General features: G+C 35.5%; 1 protein-coding gene across 1 annotated transcript; it reads right to left on the bottom strand.

Moving 5' to 3' along the window:
- TMPRSS11B (transmembrane serine protease 11B) lies at positions 1-19,142 on the bottom strand. The gene is made up of 10 exons (XM_025386161.1): positions 18,974-19,142; positions 15,318-15,433; positions 9,864-9,979; positions 9,717-9,784; positions 8,178-8,338; positions 6,432-6,470; positions 5,263-5,440; positions 3,246-3,505; positions 2,096-2,238; positions 1-1,414 (listed from the first exon to the last, which is right to left on the bottom strand). Exons 1-10 carry the CDS (start codon positions 18,979-18,981, stop codon positions 1,253-1,255), a joined length of 1,251 nt encoding a protein of 416 aa, XP_025241946.1. The 5' UTR covers positions 18,982-19,142; the 3' UTR covers positions 1-1,252.
- Positions 19,143-20,094: the final 952 nt, after the last annotated feature.

Below are 20,094 nucleotides of genomic sequence, written 5' to 3'. Positions count from 1 at the left end.
TGAAGAAAGGATTATTTTTTTATTTTATTTGAATGACCTTTAAATTTTTGGTGACTTTTACATTTGGAAAATTACATAAGGTAAATTATTTGTAGAGATTACAAAGTTAGCCATCCATATGATTGCACTTTTACTATAAGGAGATGCCACACAGTTCTCCGCCCTTGATGACCTCATATTATTTTGCTGCAAGTGAAAGCAAATGACAAAAGATAAATATGAAGAAAATGTTGTATAAATAATTGCCACTCAAAAGTCATTCTTTAATTCCTGACAAATTTTGGATCTAAACTCAATGAGGACAAATTTGTGTAAGGATAAATTTATCAACTTATCACAGATGATGGAGAGTGACTTTAAGCAAATCATTTCTCTTCTCTGGTCTTCAGTTTCTTGATCTGTAAATTGAAAGACTCAGTCTAGTTGGACCTCTGATACTCCTTCTTCACTGCAAGATTGCATGATTTTATGAGGTACATGAATCATTTCACATATAAGTAAAAAATTAATTTACACTGTCGCACATATTCCAGTTTAACAAAATGAAATTATAATTGATATAATAAAAAGTAACTCATTTGATAAATCCCCTATATATGTTCTCATACTTTCAAAATTCATATTTTATTTTCTTTTGATTCTGGAAAACAAATTAAGGTCAATTCTGAATATAATGGTAAAATGAATCACAACTCAGCTATTAAGAAAAATTATATATTAGCCTTCTTTATTTTCTTCTCTCTATTTTTTTTTTTTTTTTTTTTTGAGACAGGGTCTCACTCTGTTGCCCAGGCTGGAGTGCAGTGGTGACGCAATCATAAATCATCACAGCCTCGACCTGCTGGGCTCAAGCAATCCTCCCACCTCAGCCTCCTGAATAGCTGGGACTACAGGTGCACGCCACCATGCCTAGCTAATTTTCGTATTTTTTTGAACACGGATTTAGTCATGTTTCCCAGGCTGCCCTCAAACTACTGGGCTCAAGCAATCCGCCTATCTTGGCCTCCCAAAGTGCTAGGATCATAGGCATAAGGCACTACACCCAGCCTCTTCTTATCTCTTACATTAATTTAAAAGATTAATAAATGCAAGGACAGTGTTTTAGATATAACAAAATATTAATAAAGACATTTATATTTTTATATATAATAAAACAATTAGTTTACCAACAATCAAAATAAAAATATCCTGAAGCCACAGATAAGGATAACCTGCAGTTGTCTTTATGTACCTTTGTATAATTCCTTTTCTTTCAGAGTCCAGTCTTGGATATAATCCAATTGTGATAAGAAGTCACTCGAGTATAGACACCTGGCTTATTCTTTTTACCACATTCATCACCCCAGCTTACTATTCCAACAAGATGCCAGATATTTCTGGAATCAGGGTAAGCTAGTGGTCCACCAGAATCATTCTAGAAGAAGAAAAGAAAAAAATGTTTCTTGTCTTAACAAAAGCTTTCCTTTTACCTCTCCTGTGGAGTTGTCAATACCTCCTGGGCACCGAAAACAATTCACTCTCTTTGGGCTTAGAATTCTGAAACCCTTAGGATTTTTTTTTAAACGCAAGACAGCTACAAACCAGAGTATATGGCCTAAAACTGCCAAATGTTGACTTGAGCAAACCAGAGTTTGACTTATATAATGAGTGCAGCTTGAATATGGAGAAGGTGACTTAGCTGCTTGCACTGAGCTTAAGTCTCTATGATGAAGCCTCTGAGGAACGAGTAACATAGGCACATGCCCAGACTCCTGATGCATTTCTGGATAAAGAGAAGACAACATTCTAGGTCTGCAGGTTGCCCACAAAGTAGGACAAAATTCGTCTTGCAAACTTCTTCTAAGTATTATTCTTTGTGTGAATTCCTAGATTGGAAACTTCACGAGGGCAGGAGCGTGTTCACCTCCACATCCCTAGCATGTAGGCTAGTGTCTGGTACATAAATGGGATTAACATATTAATAGATTTTAGTGTATTGAAATACAAAGCTACTATGTCAATATCATTAACACAAAAAAAATATTTTATGTGGATAAAAGCTTCCATTTGATTAACTGTTTGGGAGAAAACAATTGGTTAATGTAACTAGACATACCTGACATGCATCAGCTTCTCCTGACATAAATCCAGCACATAACATTGTATCAGTCACAAAGCCAGAGTATGCATACGGAGCATTGCAAATTTTGTTGTCAATAATCTTCAAAAAGGCTTCTTGAAGTATCACTGGAAATGAACCTAAAAGCAATAAGTAGTGCATATTATGCAGATCTTAGACTTTGCTGGGACAAAGAATATCTATAGCATAAAGCAGATTCTCTTGGTCACCAACAGTCAGGCCAGTCCCAGGTTAGATTAGTCTCTTTCAGGTGTTTGTAATTGTTGGCTGCCTAACATAATTTCAATTTTTCCAATTCCTGTTCCTAGAGATATTTTAGGAAGTGAAGACAATTTGACATCATGCTTTTTGTCCTACCACTTGGTTTTCTTTTTTTTTTTTTAATGTATTTATTATTATTATACTTTAAGTTGTAGGGTACATGTGCATAACGTGCAGGTTTGTTACATATGTATACTTGTGCCATGTTGGTCTGCTGCACCCATCAACTCGTCATTTACATCAGGTATAACTCCCAATGCAATCCCTCCCCCCTCCCCCCTCCCCATGATAGGCCCCGGTGTGTGATGTTCCCCTTCCTGAGTCCAGGTGATCTCATTGTTCAGTTCCCACCTATGAGTGAGAACATGCGGTGTTTGGTTTTCTGTTCTTGTGATAGTTTGCTAAGAATGATGGTTTCCAGCTGCATCCATGTCCCTACAAAAGATGCAAACTCATCCTTTTTTATGGCTGCATAGTATTCCATGGTGTATATGTGCCACATTTTCTTAATCCAATCTGTCACTGATGGACATTTGGGTTGATTCCAAGTCTTTGCTATTGTGAATAGTGCTGCAATAAACATACGTGTGCATGTGTCTTTATAGCAGCATAATTTATAATCCTTTGGGTATATCCCCAGTAATGGGATGGCTGGGTCATATGGTACATCTAGTTCTAGATCCTTGAGGAATCGCCATACTGTTTTCCATAATGGTTGAACTAGTTTACAATCCCACCAACAGTGTAAAAGTGTTCCTGGTTTTCTTTTCAGTATATTTACTGATTGATTAATGGCATGAGGGGATGATTGATTGATTAAACAGTTATTCCCATGCAGCTATTATGATTTTATAAAAAACCTTACCATTCATGTTAAGTGTTCCCCATCCTGTAACAACAACACTGTCATTTTCTGAGAGCTTCATTTGGGCTTCAGGAAGACAAATCCTGCGAACGTACTTCGTAAAAGAAACTTCTTCAGCAAGCTGCACAAGGGCAATATCATCATGAAGCCCAGGACTGCTATAATTTTCATGAAAAATAATGTTTTGGACTTTCCGTGTCATATATGGTTTATTTACTACAATTCCGAAGTTGACAGTCCAATCTTTTGAATTATTTTTCCTAGAGGACACAATGTAATTAGAATACACTCTGTTTCTGGGTCACAACAGTGTTTGTAGTGGTGATTATCTCACAAATTTAAGGCATGAGGTTTCCAAACAACACTATAACCCACTGAAATTCTATTTGGAAAAATATCTTTGACATGGAGCTGTTGTAAATGTTGCAGTCACATAAAAATAATGCTGAGGACTCTGACTTGTCAGCTTTCTGCAGATCCCTTCAAGTAGAGTCACTGATGTTTTCCCCTGCTTCTTCAGTTCCATCCAGTTTCTGAACATTTAATTTGGTCAGGAATCACATGAGCATCCTCAGTCCCATAAGTGAATGGGGTCCAAAATTAGTCTTATTGACACATACTCTCGATTTCAATAGCTACTTTTTTGACCCTCACCCTTCTACCACCCTCAAGTAGGCACTAATGTCTATTGTTACCTTCCTTGTATCCATATGTACTCAATGTTTAGCTCTCACTTATAAGGGAGAACTGTGGTATTTAATTTTCTGTTCCAGCGTTAATTCATTTAGTCAGGATAATAGCCTGCAACTGCATCCATGTTCCTGTAAAGTCCATGATTTTAGTCTTTTTATGGCTGCATAGTATTCCATGGGGTATATTATCCATATTTTCTTTATCCAGTTCACCATTGCTGGACATCTAGGTTGAATTAATGTTTTTGCTATTGTAAATACAGCTGTGGTGTACATACAAGTGCATATGTCTTTTTCATAGAACAATTTATCTTCCTTTGGATATACTCAATTTTGGGGTCCAGGTTAAATTTTACATCAGATGGATATGCTGTCTTTCTTCTTCAAATTTCCATAGTACTTACTATCTTTGTAATGCATGTCATGTTTACAACACTATGCAGCCTTGTACTTTTAATATATGACATTTAAATTTTTTCAACAAGATTATAAATTTCTGGATGGCAAGACAAGGAAGCACCTAGTAACTGGAGTCAGACATACTTGAATTCACATTCAATTTCTATTATTTAAGAGCTAGGCTGGGCACGGCGGCTCATGCCTATAATCCCAGCAATTTGGGAGGCCAAGGCTGGCGGGTCACCCGAGGTCAGGAGTTCAAGACCAGTCTGACTAAAAAAAAAAACAAAAACAAAACAAAAACAAAACAAAACAAAAAAGACCAGTCCGACTAACATGGTAAAACCCCAGCTCTACTAAAAATACAAGAATTAGCTGGACACAGTGGCACGTGCCTGTAATCCCAGCTACTCGGGAGGCTGAGGCAGGAGAATCATTTGAACCCAGGAGAGAGAGGTTGGAGTGAGCTGAGATCGCACCATTGCACTCCAGCCTGGGCAACAGAGTGAGACTACATCTCAAAAAACAAACAAACAAACAAATAAACAAAAGAGCTGAGTGATCTTAGCCAAGATTTGTCACCTTTCCTGAGTGAGCCTTGGTTTCCTCATCTTCAAATAGTTTTAACTATACCTTCCATACAGAATTGAATGTTGTGATTAAATGAAATGATGTTAAGTAAAGCACTTAATGTCAGACCAAGGTACCTATTTGGAAAATGTTAATACTTCCATTCGCTTTTCTCTCCTTTCCCTAATTTAAATGCTTTTCCTGCTCTTTAGTTATGCAGGTGATCGTAAATGTTCTATGTGATTGTACATTTCATATGGTCTTGGTGAACCTTGACACATTAAGTTAACCCCTACATACTATCCAAAATAGTTTTGCACCCAGCATCCTTCATTTAATCAAATGTTCAAACTTACTTAGCAAAGCAGTGAGCTGCAGATAATAGCCACCTGCTGGTGATCAGAGAGGCTCCACAGTAGTGATGGCCTTTCCATTGCATGCTGGCCTGCCATGGCCATGCCCCCAACAGGGCATTTTTTCCATTCACAATTCTGTTGTCAGTTATGATACTGTTGGCTAGTTGTCTCCCACAACCTAGAGAAAGGATTAATTTACACAAGAGCAGGTATCTTTGATTATGCATTATAAAAAATATATCATTAAAAATTACTTGAAACCTTCAGTGATTATTCAACATCTAATTGATGATGTTTCTTTCCTATAAGATATTCCTGTGTTGGTTCTGTATTCTATCTTGGTTTGAATGGTTCTTACTTATCCTCTTTTCCAGTCTCAAACATCTTTCAACCACTATCTTTTGTTGTGTCTATGTGTTATAACTCTTGTCTCTAAGCAGATTCTTGAAGGTGGAGACTTTGCCTCATTGGTGTCTACATCTTGCATAGTATATGCACTGCTGTCTGTAAGACACCATGTGAACAAAAGATACTCCATAAATATCCATGGAGTGAATGAATGCATGAATGTATCTTGTGGACAACATGATACTCTAAAGAGAATGTATTTAAAAGATGTAACCGGACAGTGATGTGCTCCCATTAGGCTCAGCTAATTGGGAGGCTGAGGCAGGAGGATTACTTGAGCCCAAGAGTTCCAGGCATAGTCCACTATAATTGCACCTGTGAATTGCACTACAGCCCACACAACATAGCAACATCCCACCTCTAAAGCAAAAAATAATAATAATGTTTAAGATGCAGAACTGTTTTTATCTTTAATAAATATATTTTATATAGCCAGGTTTTATATTTTCTTCTTATCCTAAATTGTCATTTCCTTCAGTCTTTCTCATTTTAACATATTTAAATATGATACTTTTCACTCACAATTTTATTATTTGGAATCAATTCTTATTTAACTTTTTATATATGTTTAAATAAATGTTAAAATTAATAGACCAGTGTTTTTCAAAGAGAAATTCTAAGTCAATATCTAGTATATCCAGTAATTCGGAAAGTGTGTTATGGGATTTCCACATGATATATTTCAAATATTTTTAATAGAAAAATAATGAGAAAATACCTGTGAGTTCATCAAATTTATAATAAAAAGGTCCTTAACTTACAGTTGTTGGTAAGCATTTCAGAAGCAGCCTTGCTGATTTCTGAAAGTGAAACACAAAACAAAATATAAAATTGACCAAATACCACCAAGCAATTGACTTCAACCTAAGAACATAAATGCTAACTTTCCTAACCCAATATTGTCCAACATTTAACTATTTGGAGTAGTTCAGGTATTTTCAGCCCCTCTGACTCTTATTTGTTATATTACAGCCATCTCTCCATATCTCTGCTAGGTAGCCTAGAAAAAGAGAAAAAGGAATAAAAAACAAAAATCAGTTTTATGATTATTGAAGTAAAATATTCAGTGCTGTAAGAAGCTGGCACCCTTACAAATATTTTTAAGAGATCTTGGCAGGGATTTCTTCCCCATGATAATTCTCTTTACTCTGAAATGCCGAGAATTATATATATTTTAAGGAAAAATGTCCCAATTAAAATTATACTTCATCGGGCCTATCCTGCTTTTTAGGGAAATCTCCTTACTAAGAATGAATCATGAAATTTTGAGAACTTAAATTTAAATCTTTGTCCTATTGATAAAAGACTTCAGAGAGAAGGAGAAGAGGAGGAAACTAAAGAAACACCAGAAAATGATGACTATACTCTATGGGACACAGAAAGAGAGTAAACAATGTATCCCTCTTTCCCAAAAGCTACTCACAGAAAAATTTTATTGCTCTTTTGAAAAGTTATACCTCAGGTTCACTTCTTACTAGTGATTCACTGGTAACAGGATCTTTATTGTGTGGCAAAGGAGCAGTAACTGGCAGATGTTGCTGGCCTTTCAAGTCCTCAAGGATGCTAGGATTAATAGTCTGGCTGCAAGAACCATGAAACTGGACTCTGAAACCACGTGCTTATCACCTAGCTGGCCTTTTAACAATCCAAGTGACAGTTTCAAGACCTTTGCAGAATCTTCACGATCTTTACAAACTTCACTTTCTGTAAGGAGGCAAAATCTTATCATTTTCTTCCCTTGTTTTCTAGGGAATTTTCCAGACAATTTTTTTTCTTTAAAAGTGATATTACTCCAGTTTTCTCACAAGAATCGGTAAGAACTCACATCCCCAACATTGTTCTTACTCCTGCAGTCTCCTTACTGAAACACCAAGAAAGCCCTAAATCTGCTTTCTGTCATGAGATCCTGGCAAAAGTAGGGAGAAGAAAAGAAAAATACTTTGCCTGGGCTCCGTGGCTCACGCCTGTAATCCCAGCACTCTGGGAGGCCAAGGCGAGCAGATCACAAGGTCAAGAGATTGAGACCAGCCTAACACGATAAAACCCCCTCTCTACCAAAAATACAAAAAAATTAGCCAGGCATGGTGGCAGACACCTGTAGTACCAGACTGAGGTGGAGAATTTCTTGAACCTGGGAGGCAGAGGTTGCAGTGAGCCGAGATCGTGCCGTTGCACTCCAGCCTGGGCAACAGAGCAAGACTCCATCTCAAAAAAAAAAAAAAAGATACTTCAGTTAGAACCCTTCACCCCCTTTCCCATGCATAATAGCCAAACCCTTCCAAACTTACATCCATGCTTGCAATGTAACCCTCATTCCTATCATTCTTGAGACAATGATTCCTTGGCACTGTCCTTTCCACTACCAAGTCATTGCTAGGGGTGACGGAGTTAGGTACGCATATTTTTTTCCCAAATTACTAAAACTCTTAGTTCACTATTTAGTACTTTTAAAAAAAAATACAGAAGAAAACCTATGTAATAGAAAATAACGGAAATAAGTCAAATACCCTTGAGTTTAATGGAAGCAGGAACTGCGTTCCAGGATGCCATGTTGTTTTTCAACATCTGATGTAATATAGCCTTGATTTTAGTCCTCATGCTAACTCTCTCTGCTGGAGGAAACTTGAATTCCAGCTGTAACTCTACAGTTGAACCATTGGCATTATGCCTAGAAACAACAGAAATTTTTTAACGTACTGTTTCTTGATCTTTTAGAGGTTTTGTGAACACATTAAATTTCACACATTTTAATTGTCACATTTTTTTACATATATTAAAGAAAAATATACAGATACTATCTAAACATGTATAAAATGCAAAGATACCTAAAAAATCTTCTAGTATGTCTAGTTCAGAAATACTATTCAAGGAAGAAAATATAGACCACAAACTAAAATCAGAATATTTCAAACACATACAGGAAATGGAATACTGGCCAAGAAATGATTGGCATGAAGTCTTATTATAATACAATAAAAACCAGTGCTCTCATACAGAATTTCTCTAATAACTTCATTTTAGAGAAAGAGATCAATGAGAAAGTAAAGGTAGGGCAAGGAAGCATTCAAAATACAATTTCCAGCATGTGTTTAGAAGCCAGTGCTAAACTTCTTGCCATGGTTTTTTTATACATAACCAGTCTGCCCCCAACAGATCTATGCAATGAGAAAGCTCAGAAAGAGAATTCTAAAGCATGAAGAACATCTTGATTATATATTCAGTAAACTATTTTTATTAATCGGGAAAAGAGATTAATTCATTTTGGAAGACTTTCAAACCAAACCATATCAATCAGAATTTTTGAAAATATCCATAATTTCACTTTCAAATAATCATGATCAATTATAGGGTCTTTGAAGGTTTTTGTTTGTCTGTAGATAAGTAGGTTGGTTAGGTCAGCTGGATTTTTTGTTTGTTTTGTTTTGAGAGTTCAGAATTCCCCAGAATAGATATTAACAATTACCAATTACAAGTGAGCTCTACCCTCATTACTCTTCCCTCATACACCATACCTTCCTCCCTGCATCCCTCCCTACCACCACTATCTTCAGGCATCCCTCACAGGTATGTCTATACAGATGTTATCTTAAAATATTGTCTTTGTTCCACAGTCATTGCAAAAGTGATAATTATTAAGGAAACTAAATAGGATGTTTTTAGGGAAAGTATTGGCTAAAAACAAACCAGTTGAATTATTTGTTTTCCATGGAATTATAATTATCTTTCATCATAACAGTCAGTTAGGACTGACCACCACCAATTAACCTTATAATTCTTTTGCAGGTATGAAGATTAAAGATTTGTATATATCGACTCTTGCCTAGAACAGAAATTTGCTAGATACAGTGACACTTTCATTCATGGAGAACTTGATCTTTCTTTTTCTTTTTCTTTTTTCTGTTTCCTTCATTCCTTCCTTTCTTTCCGTTCCTTTGTTTCTGTTTTTCTTTATGTTTGTTTTTTGGTGTTATCGTTATCTAAAATCAAGGTTGTATGCTATATCACCTACTTTCCTTTCATAAAATCTTGAATGAACTTGTACTTACAGAAGTTTGATGACCTCAGATTTGATATATTCCTTATATATACTGGAATTTTGAAATGCATTTAACATCTGACAAGAGAAAAAAGAGTCACCATATATATTTCAATCAAATTTATGATAAAATTAACTTTAAAAATCTCTGATTTACCTTAGTCTCAATATCTTTGCTTAGATTTGTGCTGGCTTGTGAAGCTGCATTTTCACAATTGTCATTGTACGTGACTCCAGAAATATGAAAATCACCTTGATAATAGTAAGTCTTCTCTGCAAAATTAAGGAAAAAAAAAAAACCTCAATGAATTTTAAAGTGGAAAGTGACTTTAAAGCAATTTATACCTCTGCCTCAACATTCAACCCAGCTTTAGAAATAATCCATTTATACCTCTGCCGCAACATTTATACCTCTGCCTTAACCATTTATACCTCTACCTCAACATTCAACCCAAGTTTAGAAAAAATCCAAGGGAGGGAGAAAAATAAAAGGAGAGGAGTGAACAATAGTTTATTCCAGAAATGGCAACTCCGTATCGTTTATTCAATGACCCCCCCTTTCCCTTTATGTGATAATAGACATTACTGTCCTGCCAAGTCCAGATATACCCTCAGCACTCTTCTCAAAACAGCAATGCCCGCAATCACTAACAATCCACCTGAGTATGCACTAGAGATAAAACATCTTTTACATGTATAGTCTAAACTCAGCCTAGCAATTACCCAATTAATCTTTCTAAGCAATTTTAATACAGGAAACATACAAGCATCAGTCATCCTTCACTTTCTGGATGATATACACTGTCTTGCACCCTTTTGCATGCCCTTTGCCTGCTGGCCTGGTTTCTATTCCTTGATGTTATTCCTGGAGGACTCCATGGTGCCATTATTTTATTATTATTATTATTATTATTATACTTTAAGTTCTGGGATACATGTGCAGAACTTGCAGATTTGTCACATAGGTTTACACGTGCCATGGTGGTTTGCTGCACCCATCAACCTGTCACCTACATTAGGTATTTATCCTAATGCTATCCCTCCCCTAGACCCCCACCTCCCGACAGGCCCCGGTGTCTGATGTTCCCCTCCCTGTGTCCATGTGTTTTCATTGTTCAATTCCCACTTATGAGTGAGAACATGCGGTGTTTGATTTTCTGTTCCTGTGTTAGTTTGCTGAGAATGATGGTTTCCAGCTTCATCCATGTCCCTGCAAAGGATATGGACTCATCCTTTTTGTAGCTGACTAGTACTCCATGGTGTATACGTGCCATATTTTCTTTATCCAGTCTATCATTGATGGGCATTTGGGTTGGTTCCAAGTCTTTGCTATTGTGAACAGTGCTGCAATAAACATAAGGGTGCATGTATCTTTATAGGAGAATGATTTATAATCCTTTGGGTATATACCCAGTAATGGGATTGCTGGGTCAAATAGTATTTCTGGTTCTAGATCCTTGAGGAATCACCTCACTGTCTTCCACAATGGTTGAACTAATTTACTCTCCCACCAACAGTGTAAAAGCATGGTGCCCTTTTATTTCTCTACAGCATATGATAGGTGGTGCTTGCTGTGTGTCACAAGGTCTCATATCTCCATCTTTTCCTTTCCCCAAATATAAACTGCTTCACCTGGTACATTAGGTCACCACAATTTAAAACAGGACAAATCTTTTAAAAATAGGAACTGCCCAGATGCGGTGGATTATACCTATAGTCCTAGCACTTTTTGAAGTCGAGGTGGGAGGATTGCTTGAGTCCAGGAGTTCAAGACCAGCCTGGGCAACATAGTGAGACCCTGTCTCTACAAAAAATTTTAAAAATTACCAGGCATGGTGGCACACGCCTGTAGTCATGCTACTGAGGAGGCTAAAGTGGGAGAATTGCTTGAGCCCAGGAGTTCAAGGCTACAGTGAGCTGTGATTGCACCACTGCACTCCAGACTTGGTGACAGAGTGAGACCCCCATCTCAAAAAAAACAGGAACTAATATGAAACAATACCCAGTTTTGTTTAAGTAATTAGCCATTCCTGTATTTTGAGAGCACTTGTGCTTTTGATCCACCTTTACCATATACCACGTAGTCGCTAAGTGACTGAAAAGTATGATCTCCTGAGCTGAAATAATTTGTTACCCTGTAAGTTAGAAATAACTTTAAAATAAAATAAAATAAAATAAAATAAAAACTGGTTTCCTGTATTTCCATTGATTCCTATATTTTTCCTTATGGTAACCAGTACATACAAAAGCCCCAATGCCAAAGTCTGTCTGAGAAGTTTCCTGAAAAGACAAATGCATATGAAGCTAGAGGAGCTAGTTCCAGCCCCATCACAAATCGGCTGTGCTGTCTTGGTGTATTTAACCCACTGGGATTTTCTTTATTAATCATAAAAACTAAATTGCAGCCTGGTGCGGTGGCTCGCGACTATAATCCCAGAACTTTGGAACGCGAGGTGGAAGGATTACTTGAGGTCAGGAGTCCAAAACCAGCCTAGCCAACATGGTGAAACCCCATCTCTACTAAAAAAAAAAAAAAAGAAAAAAAAAGAAAAGAAAAATTAACTGGGAGTGTTGGTGCATGCCTGTAGTCCCAGCTACTTGGGAGGCTGAGGCAGGAGAATCGTTTGAATCTGGGAGGTGGAGGTGGCAGTTAGCTGAGATCGTGCCACTGCATTCCAGCCTTGGCAATAGAGTGAGACTCCATCTCCAAAAAACAAAAAAAAACAAAAACTAAATTACAATAAACTCTAAGACCCTCTTCTTTCTACTATTTTATCATTTTCATCTGTGAAGTTTGTCACCAAATGAACTAAAGTAAATAATTAGAATCTGCTAACTTTGTGTTACACCCAGAATGCTGAACCAGGGTATTTACAAGTAGTTAGATTAATTTGTCAAAAGTCTCATACATCATGCCCAGATTCCAAGAAACCATTATGTTTAGATTTCTGATTCCAGTTATGATTTTACTGGAGAATTCTATCAGTTCAAGGTACCATTTTACAATTAATTTTCACTTGATTATTATTATGGATTGAATTGTGTCCTCTCCAAAATTTGTATGTTGAAGCCCTAAACACCAATGTAACTGTATTTGGAGACATGATCTTTAAGGGGGAATTATGGTTAAATGACGTCATAAGGTTGAGACATGAATCCAATAGGACTAGTCTCCTTATAAGAAAAGAAAGAGAGACCACATCTCTCTCTCGTGCATGCTCTCTCTCTCTCTCTCTCACTCACTCACTTCATGCCATCTCCCAAAATACACACAGAGGAAAGGCCACAGGAAGGCACAGTAAGAATCCAGCTATTTGCAAGCCAGAAAAGAGGTCTCCTCGGAAACCAACCAGCATATTGGTCTTAAAAGTCCAGTCTCCAGGATTGTGAAAAAATGTCTGTTGTTTAACCTAGCCAGTCTGTGGATTTTGATATGGCAGCTTGAGCTAATATAATTATTTAGATAAACTGAATGGAAGTCTATTCCATATTCTATACTGTGGTCAGTGATTTTCAGTTTTACAGACATAGAAACAATAATCTTTACATGGTAAACTGCGTTCCATTTCAAAGTTTATAAAGTCTTTTTTCTTAAGATAGACATTATTTTATTACCTCTCTAAAACACTGTTTTATACTAATAGATTGTAACACCACCTATATATCATAATCACTACAGACTTTCCAAAAGGCATGCATGGGTAGGTGCTGCCCTGGTCCAGCTGAATCAGCTAACCTAAGGGTAGGCCCTAGGGAATAAACACTACTTCAAAAGCGCTCGACTGCTGATTCTGAGAAGAAGGTAGGGTTGGGAACTATTAGATAAACTATCTGAAGAATTATGAAATTGGTTATACATGTGTATATAATCTTTTGGAAATAACATTGTTAAGTAAAACAGTTGAGAAAGAGATGAACCAAAGTCATTCTAGAATAATGATCTTCATGAAATACTTATTTCTGAGTTAATCGAAAAAGTGGAAACTCACAAGTTTAAAAAAAAATTGATTGAGAAATAATAGATGTATTTAGACAGGGAAACTAATTTCATACTACTTCACTGAGGGATTACAATAGCTGCCAATCAGCTAATTTCATACCACTTAAATGAAAGATTACAATATCTGTTATCCAGCTTAAGTTGTTCTCAATATTAACAAATATTATATTCGTTCCTAAGCCAGAGTCCTAGAGCAAAAACCCATCTTTCAAACTGACTTCAAACAACTTTTACCACAGAGCTTGTATCCATTTTTACTTCACAAGGAGTGCAGTTCAAGTAATTCAACTTTAAGCAATTTAAGCTACTCTAGCCTTATATCTGAAATAGTAGGTGGTTGACCATATAGAGGCATTCAAGGGTGAATTCTCGTCCCATGCACCTCCTGCTCCAGCCAGGGTGCTGTAGTTCCCCTTTGCACCACTCCGTGCCATTAAGACACTGCTTCCCCAGGAAAGGGGACCTGTTAAGATGCAAAGTGTATATTGAAAAACTGGATTTATTCACAAGGGCTTGATTTTGAAAACTCAGAGCGCTGTCCTTAAGGAAATTTTGTGAAGAATGTTATTTTTTAATGAGTAGAGGGAAAGAGAGGACAGAAAGATATAGATTATGAAAATTTCATGGATAGATATGGCAGACAGGAGATTGAGCACTCATTATCCTTCTGAAAGACAAGTCTTAAGAGGACTGAGGAGAAACAAAAGAAAAGAAGCCAGGTTGAAAGAAAAAATGTCATTTTTGCTAAGTCAGCCAAAATTTGTCGACATTGCATTATTGTATAGGGTTACATATTTCAGAGATATAAAGCTCAGAAAAATCATGATAAAGTAGTATAATTACTCAAACTATTAAGTATATTAATATGCTACTTAAAAGCCTGTGATATCAAGCAAGTCATTTTACTTTTCTGAGCCCCAGTGTACTGTATGTGAAAATAAGGATAGTAGTAAAATCTGTCATCCCTAGCTCACAAGATTATTGGGAAGATAAAGTGGAACAATGGATGTCAAGTTTATTTTCAGACATTAAATAACTACACAAGTTTAAGGACTTATTTTTCAGAAAGGTAAAAATAAATTGGAAACTAAGCTTTGTGAGTATACTGTTAATAAAAGTTTTAAAACTAAAACCATGTTTGTGCAAACATTTAGCCATTCAACCATGGTTGACTATCTACTATTAAAAGAGTTATTTGTACATTTGTAGATTTTTCATTGCTACTTATTCATCATATCTTAATAACCAATAACAGAATTGAGCCAAGAAGAGAAGGAATCTCTAAAGTGTGAGATGTATTTACTACAGGATGTAACAATTCAACTACAAGCCTACTACAAGCTCCTTTAATGGCAATGAATATTGACATCAAAGCATTGAACATTTGTCTTGCTCCTACCCCCATAGTTGGTGATACAATTTACAAGGAGGCCTCTGATTCAAAAAATTTTATAAACTTCTGTATTATAATAAACTGTGTTGAAATAAAATAGTAAGTAAATAAGAAAACTCCCAAGAAGAAATTTAATGTTCATGGTTTTTTTTTTTTTTCAATTTTTAAAACTAAAAGATTTATAGCAAGGATGAAAATTGAAAATAATCTATACTGACCAACTGCCAGAAAATGAACAAGAAGACCAATAGTTACTCCCAAGATTGCTGCCACTCCAAGAAAAGTAAAGATCGTAGTCCACAGTGGCCAAGATCTTTGGGAAGATATGCCGTGCCTATGAAAGAGGAAAGAATTGGTTCAAATCAGATAATAACAATCAAAATCTACCTGCCTCTCCTTCAACTCATAGTACATGAATTGTAATTTATACTTCATGTTACTTGAAAACCTAGAAACCTCAAATGCCTCAAAGAGGATAGACCATAATGCTCATTCACTTAACAAATCATTATTGAGCCCAGGTTAGCTACTGGAAATATATCAATAAGCAAAATAGACATGATTTCTGTCCTCATGTTGCCAAAGAGAAATTGACTTGCTTTTTTAAAAAACAGAAGCGGGTTACAAAACATTAGTTGTAGTCTGATTGTATTTTTGTAAACTCCAGCCATATCATGCACAGGGACATATACAGACTTACAGACACAATTAAATACATAATATAACAAGTTTTAATTATAGGTTTGATAAATGCGGATGGAAACACCATGATGTCAACTGCAGTAATCTCTATGTAATAAAATTATAGATTTTTTGTTTACTTTTAACTTAACTATATTTTCTAATTTTTCTTTTTTTTATTTTCTTTCTTTTTTTTTTTTTTTTCTTTTTTGAGACAGAGCCTCACTCTGTCACCCTCGCTGGAGTGCAGTAGTACAATCTCAGTTCACTGCAACCTCTGCCCCACTGGGTTCAAGTGATCCTCCCACCTCAGCCTCCTGAGTAACTGGAACCACAGGGGTGCACCACCCTACCCAGCTATTTTTTTGTATCTTTTTAATAGAGTCAGTGGTCTCATCACGTTGCCCAGGCTAGTCTCAAACTGCTGAGCTCAAGCAATCTGCCCATCTTGGCCTCCCAAAGTGTTGGAATTACAAGCATGAGCCACCACCCGTGGCCTATTTTCTATAATGTTTCTCCAACAAATGTAAATTATTTGCATAATATAAATTAATAGATTAGTTAGTTGTTTTATCATCAAAGCCAATCAATTAGATGAAAGAGAATTAGAAAATATGGTGGTTTGGCATCATACAGATAAAGCAGTGTATGGTTACAGTTACATTGTATAGCCACACTAAGCTTAATCTACATGAAGTTTGAACTCTAGTTATTTTTCATATCTTGAGAGATTATGTTATATAATTGTCCATTGGAGGAAGAGCTGTAACATAAACATTCATGATTTCAAATTCAAAACATCCTCAGCTGCTTCTTCAATCTCTATTCTGTATCATTCTAAATAAACCTTGCAAAAGAGAAGAGTTTGTAATCAGGGAACATATTTGGTGAATTACATATTTCCTGTGAATATGTGAACCTTTTCATTCTCATCCCATCCAGGACCAACTGACTTTTAGGTAGATACATCTTTGTTTCTGTTTTTTTAGCATTACCTTATACAACTGTGCAACTCCACCTAAACTTGTTTCCTCTTCACTCTGTTCTACATTCTTAATCCTACCTCTTCCTTATACGTCTTTGTCTCTTTTGATGACTTGTTAATTAGTGTTTCGCAGAACCAACATTATTTGTCAAAGCTCTTCAAAGAAACTCCTTCTTTCAGACACATTTCATGTAGTTTTTCATACCAGAATTCTGTTGTTTAATATCAGCCTCAGATAAAAAGCCTACTCAGGCATAGCATTTTTAATACAGTATTTATAACTTTATTAATATTTGATAACATGTTTCTTTTAATGACTATAAAAGTGCACTGTGACAGTAAGGTCTTAAGTTTGTTTTGAATTAGCTAGTTATAACAGTCTGGTAGCTCAGGCTTTCTGAGACATGCATATTAGTCTAAGAGCCTAAACATGAGGTAGCCTAAAAAATTATTCTAAGTTCTGAAATGGTTTCAGAATAATCACTGCTTTACCCAGCTTAAAAGAGATTTTTCTCTAAAAACTCGTTTGGGATGCTCTGAAAATTTCTGAAGAGTACATATTATTGACTATAGTTCTGATATGACTTTTTCCCCCTCCCATGGCTTTCTCTTGTCAAAAATAATTTAAAATATTATTTTATATCTAAAAGAATACAGTTAAGTTTGTGATTAACTCAACCCTTCCTCTAATAAATGTAGCCTCTAGGAATTTATTATTATTTTTGAAAAATAACTGCACTTTTAAAAATTATGTTCTAAATATCAAAAAATGTCCATTCATGAAATAATTTACTCTAATTTACCAAATTAATTTTTGGCAACAGTTTTTTCTAAAGGTAGGCATTTGCATTACAAGATGAATCCTTCATTTAACAAAGAAAATAGGTTAAAAATCAATCTTCAATGAATGTATCCAACTTCATGTACATAACTAAACTATGATTGCCTCACTTTTAGAATGAATCTACTTCAAATAAGAGAGTTCATTGCTGGCTGCACACAATGACTCATGCCTGTAATCTCAGCACTTTGGGAGGCCAAGGCAGGAGGTTCACTTGAGGTCAGGGGTTTGAGACTAGCCTGGCCAACATGGTGACACCCCATTTCTACCAAAAAATACAAAAATCGGCTGGCTGTGGTGGCGAGCACCTGTAACCCCAGCTACTCGGGAGGCTGAGGCATGAGAATCGCTTGAACCCAGCTCCATCACAGGGGAAAAGAATAAAAGAAAGCTCAATGCCATTGTGGCATAACCATTTGCCTTAATCAACTTGCAATAATGATGTTAATGAAAATGATGGTAAGTACATTACTTACAATTTTAAAACATCAGTCTTGTTGTAATTGTACCCTTACAGTCCATGCCAAATATCACTTCCTAGGTTAGATTTCCTTTTAACCACTTTTGGGCATTGCTTTAGGAGTTAAACAGCAAAGCATTAAAAAATATATAGCTTTCATTTATTAGAACTTCATTTATAGACCATTTGAATTAGATGCAACTGAATTATCTCATATAATGAAATGTGTTAAAGCACAATTGTGGTGCAAAATTCTAAAATTCTATAAAAATAAACCTTTTTCCATAGAAAACTTTAAATCATTAGGGTGAGAATTGTGCATAAGGAGCAGAGAAGTGTAATGATCAAATGGGTAATGGCCTCTATCTTCACTTTCTCCTGGAACTTTGAAAAAAAGAGAGTCTACAAAAGGAAGTCATTTGAAAATTTATGAAGTTTTGAGAACCTGCAGTTTGCTGGTTGCTAATTCAAAATCTATATTGGAAAGTACATTATTCCAAAATCTATAATGGCATTCATATTTTTCATTATTCCTAAGAAAACCTATTAATATTAGAAAATTTGATTTCAATTACATTACTAGAGAACAAAAATGGTAGTGTTTTTATGAGTGATTATAAAAGAAATCTTATGCCTCATTTCTTTAAGATTTCAGGTCAATTATATATTTATATTCTTTCCCAGTAAGCAAAATTTTGCTGAATTATTATTTTTCTTTTTAACTTTTGAAAACTTTCCCAGAGATGTCAAAGGGCCTGTAGACCTCAGACAATAACGTGTTTCTTGACAGTGTCCAGAAATAAAAACTGAATTATAAAAAGCAATCAATTAACAAAAAACTAGAACCCACTTAATGGCAACTTGCTAAACTTTGCAGACTTACTCTCTCCAGTGAAATCCCCTTTACCTGTACATAATGTTCTGATGTTGTGGCAGTATCAGGTATAATGGTGGTAATGATGATGATGAAGATAACGATAACAGTGATGATGCTGGTAATAGTGATGATAAAAGTTAGAATCTTCTGATGTAGCTTTTGACTTATGTGCTACATCCAGTGTTGCAGCTTGGTTTTTATGGGCTGGGAAAGATGTAGCGAACAACTAAGATGAAACTTGTCTGACTAGTCTTAATGACAGTCATATTTCTATAGTTTTAAAATAGGAGCCACCCCAAGAATGACAAATTTCCTTGACTTGGCGATTTAGAAAAAATTACAGTCCAGTTTGGTCACCTAAGATGTACAACCAGGAAATAGCTTTGGAGTATATAGGGGTAATCCTAACTCTGTATTTTACTAATTCCATTATACTACTTGTCCCTTCTCAATTGAAACTAACTATAACTAGTTAAAAGTTTCCAATAAATGTCTTTCTACAATATGTCAATTTTAATATGGCAAATATTGCCGTCATTCTCATGCAGATGAAATTCTATTTCATTGTGGTTTGCATTTGCTTTTCATTAATTACCTGTGAGAATAACCATTTCACATATTTTGAGGGAATTTGGATTTTCACTTTTGAGAATCCTGTTCATAAGTTTAGCTTTTCGTCAACAGGCAGCAGATGGTAAGGAAAAACACAATGAGTTGCTAATCTTTTTTTCTTATACTTACAAGTTATATGTGATTTCATATAACTCACATATAACATTATAGTTATATGTGAGTTCCTTATATGATCTGGATATTAATGTATTATTATACTGGATATTAACCAGTTATGTTCACCTATTTATTAATTACCTGTCCCCAGGGTGCAGCTTGACATTTCATTATGTAAAGAGATTTCAGTTCTTTAAAAACTTTAAGAATCAATTTAGTTTTGTAATGTCATGAAATGATAATTTAATTTTATATTGTATTAATTTGGAATTATTTTTTCTTACTAATGACCTGTTTTCCAAGACTTTCTTATGGCAGAGTTCTTCTTTTCTCTATGGATGTGTAAGGCCTCCTATGCCATATACAAAATCTGCATGTTTCTTAACTCTCTATTCTGTTCTGTTGGTCTATTTACCTTATCT

This window comes from Theropithecus gelada, chromosome 5 (genome assembly GCF_003255815.1).
Source record: "Theropithecus gelada isolate Dixy chromosome 5, Tgel_1.0, whole genome shotgun sequence".
NCBI lineage: Eukaryota > Metazoa > Chordata > Mammalia > Primates > Cercopithecidae > Theropithecus > Theropithecus gelada.
The sequence above is the reverse complement of the archived record's forward strand: the minus strand, read 5'-3'. Positions and strand labels throughout refer to the sequence as shown.

Coding starts and splice junctions, on each gene's coding strand:
- TMPRSS11B (XM_025386161.1), bottom strand. Junction 6,471..8,177: donor TGCTTCCATTAAACTCAAGG/GTATTTGACTTA, acceptor TTTCACTTTCAG/AAATCAGCAAGGCTGCTTCT. Junction 2,239..3,245: donor GGGAACACTTAACATGAATG/GTAAGGTTTTTT, acceptor TATTGCTTTTAG/GTTCATTTCCAGTGATACTT.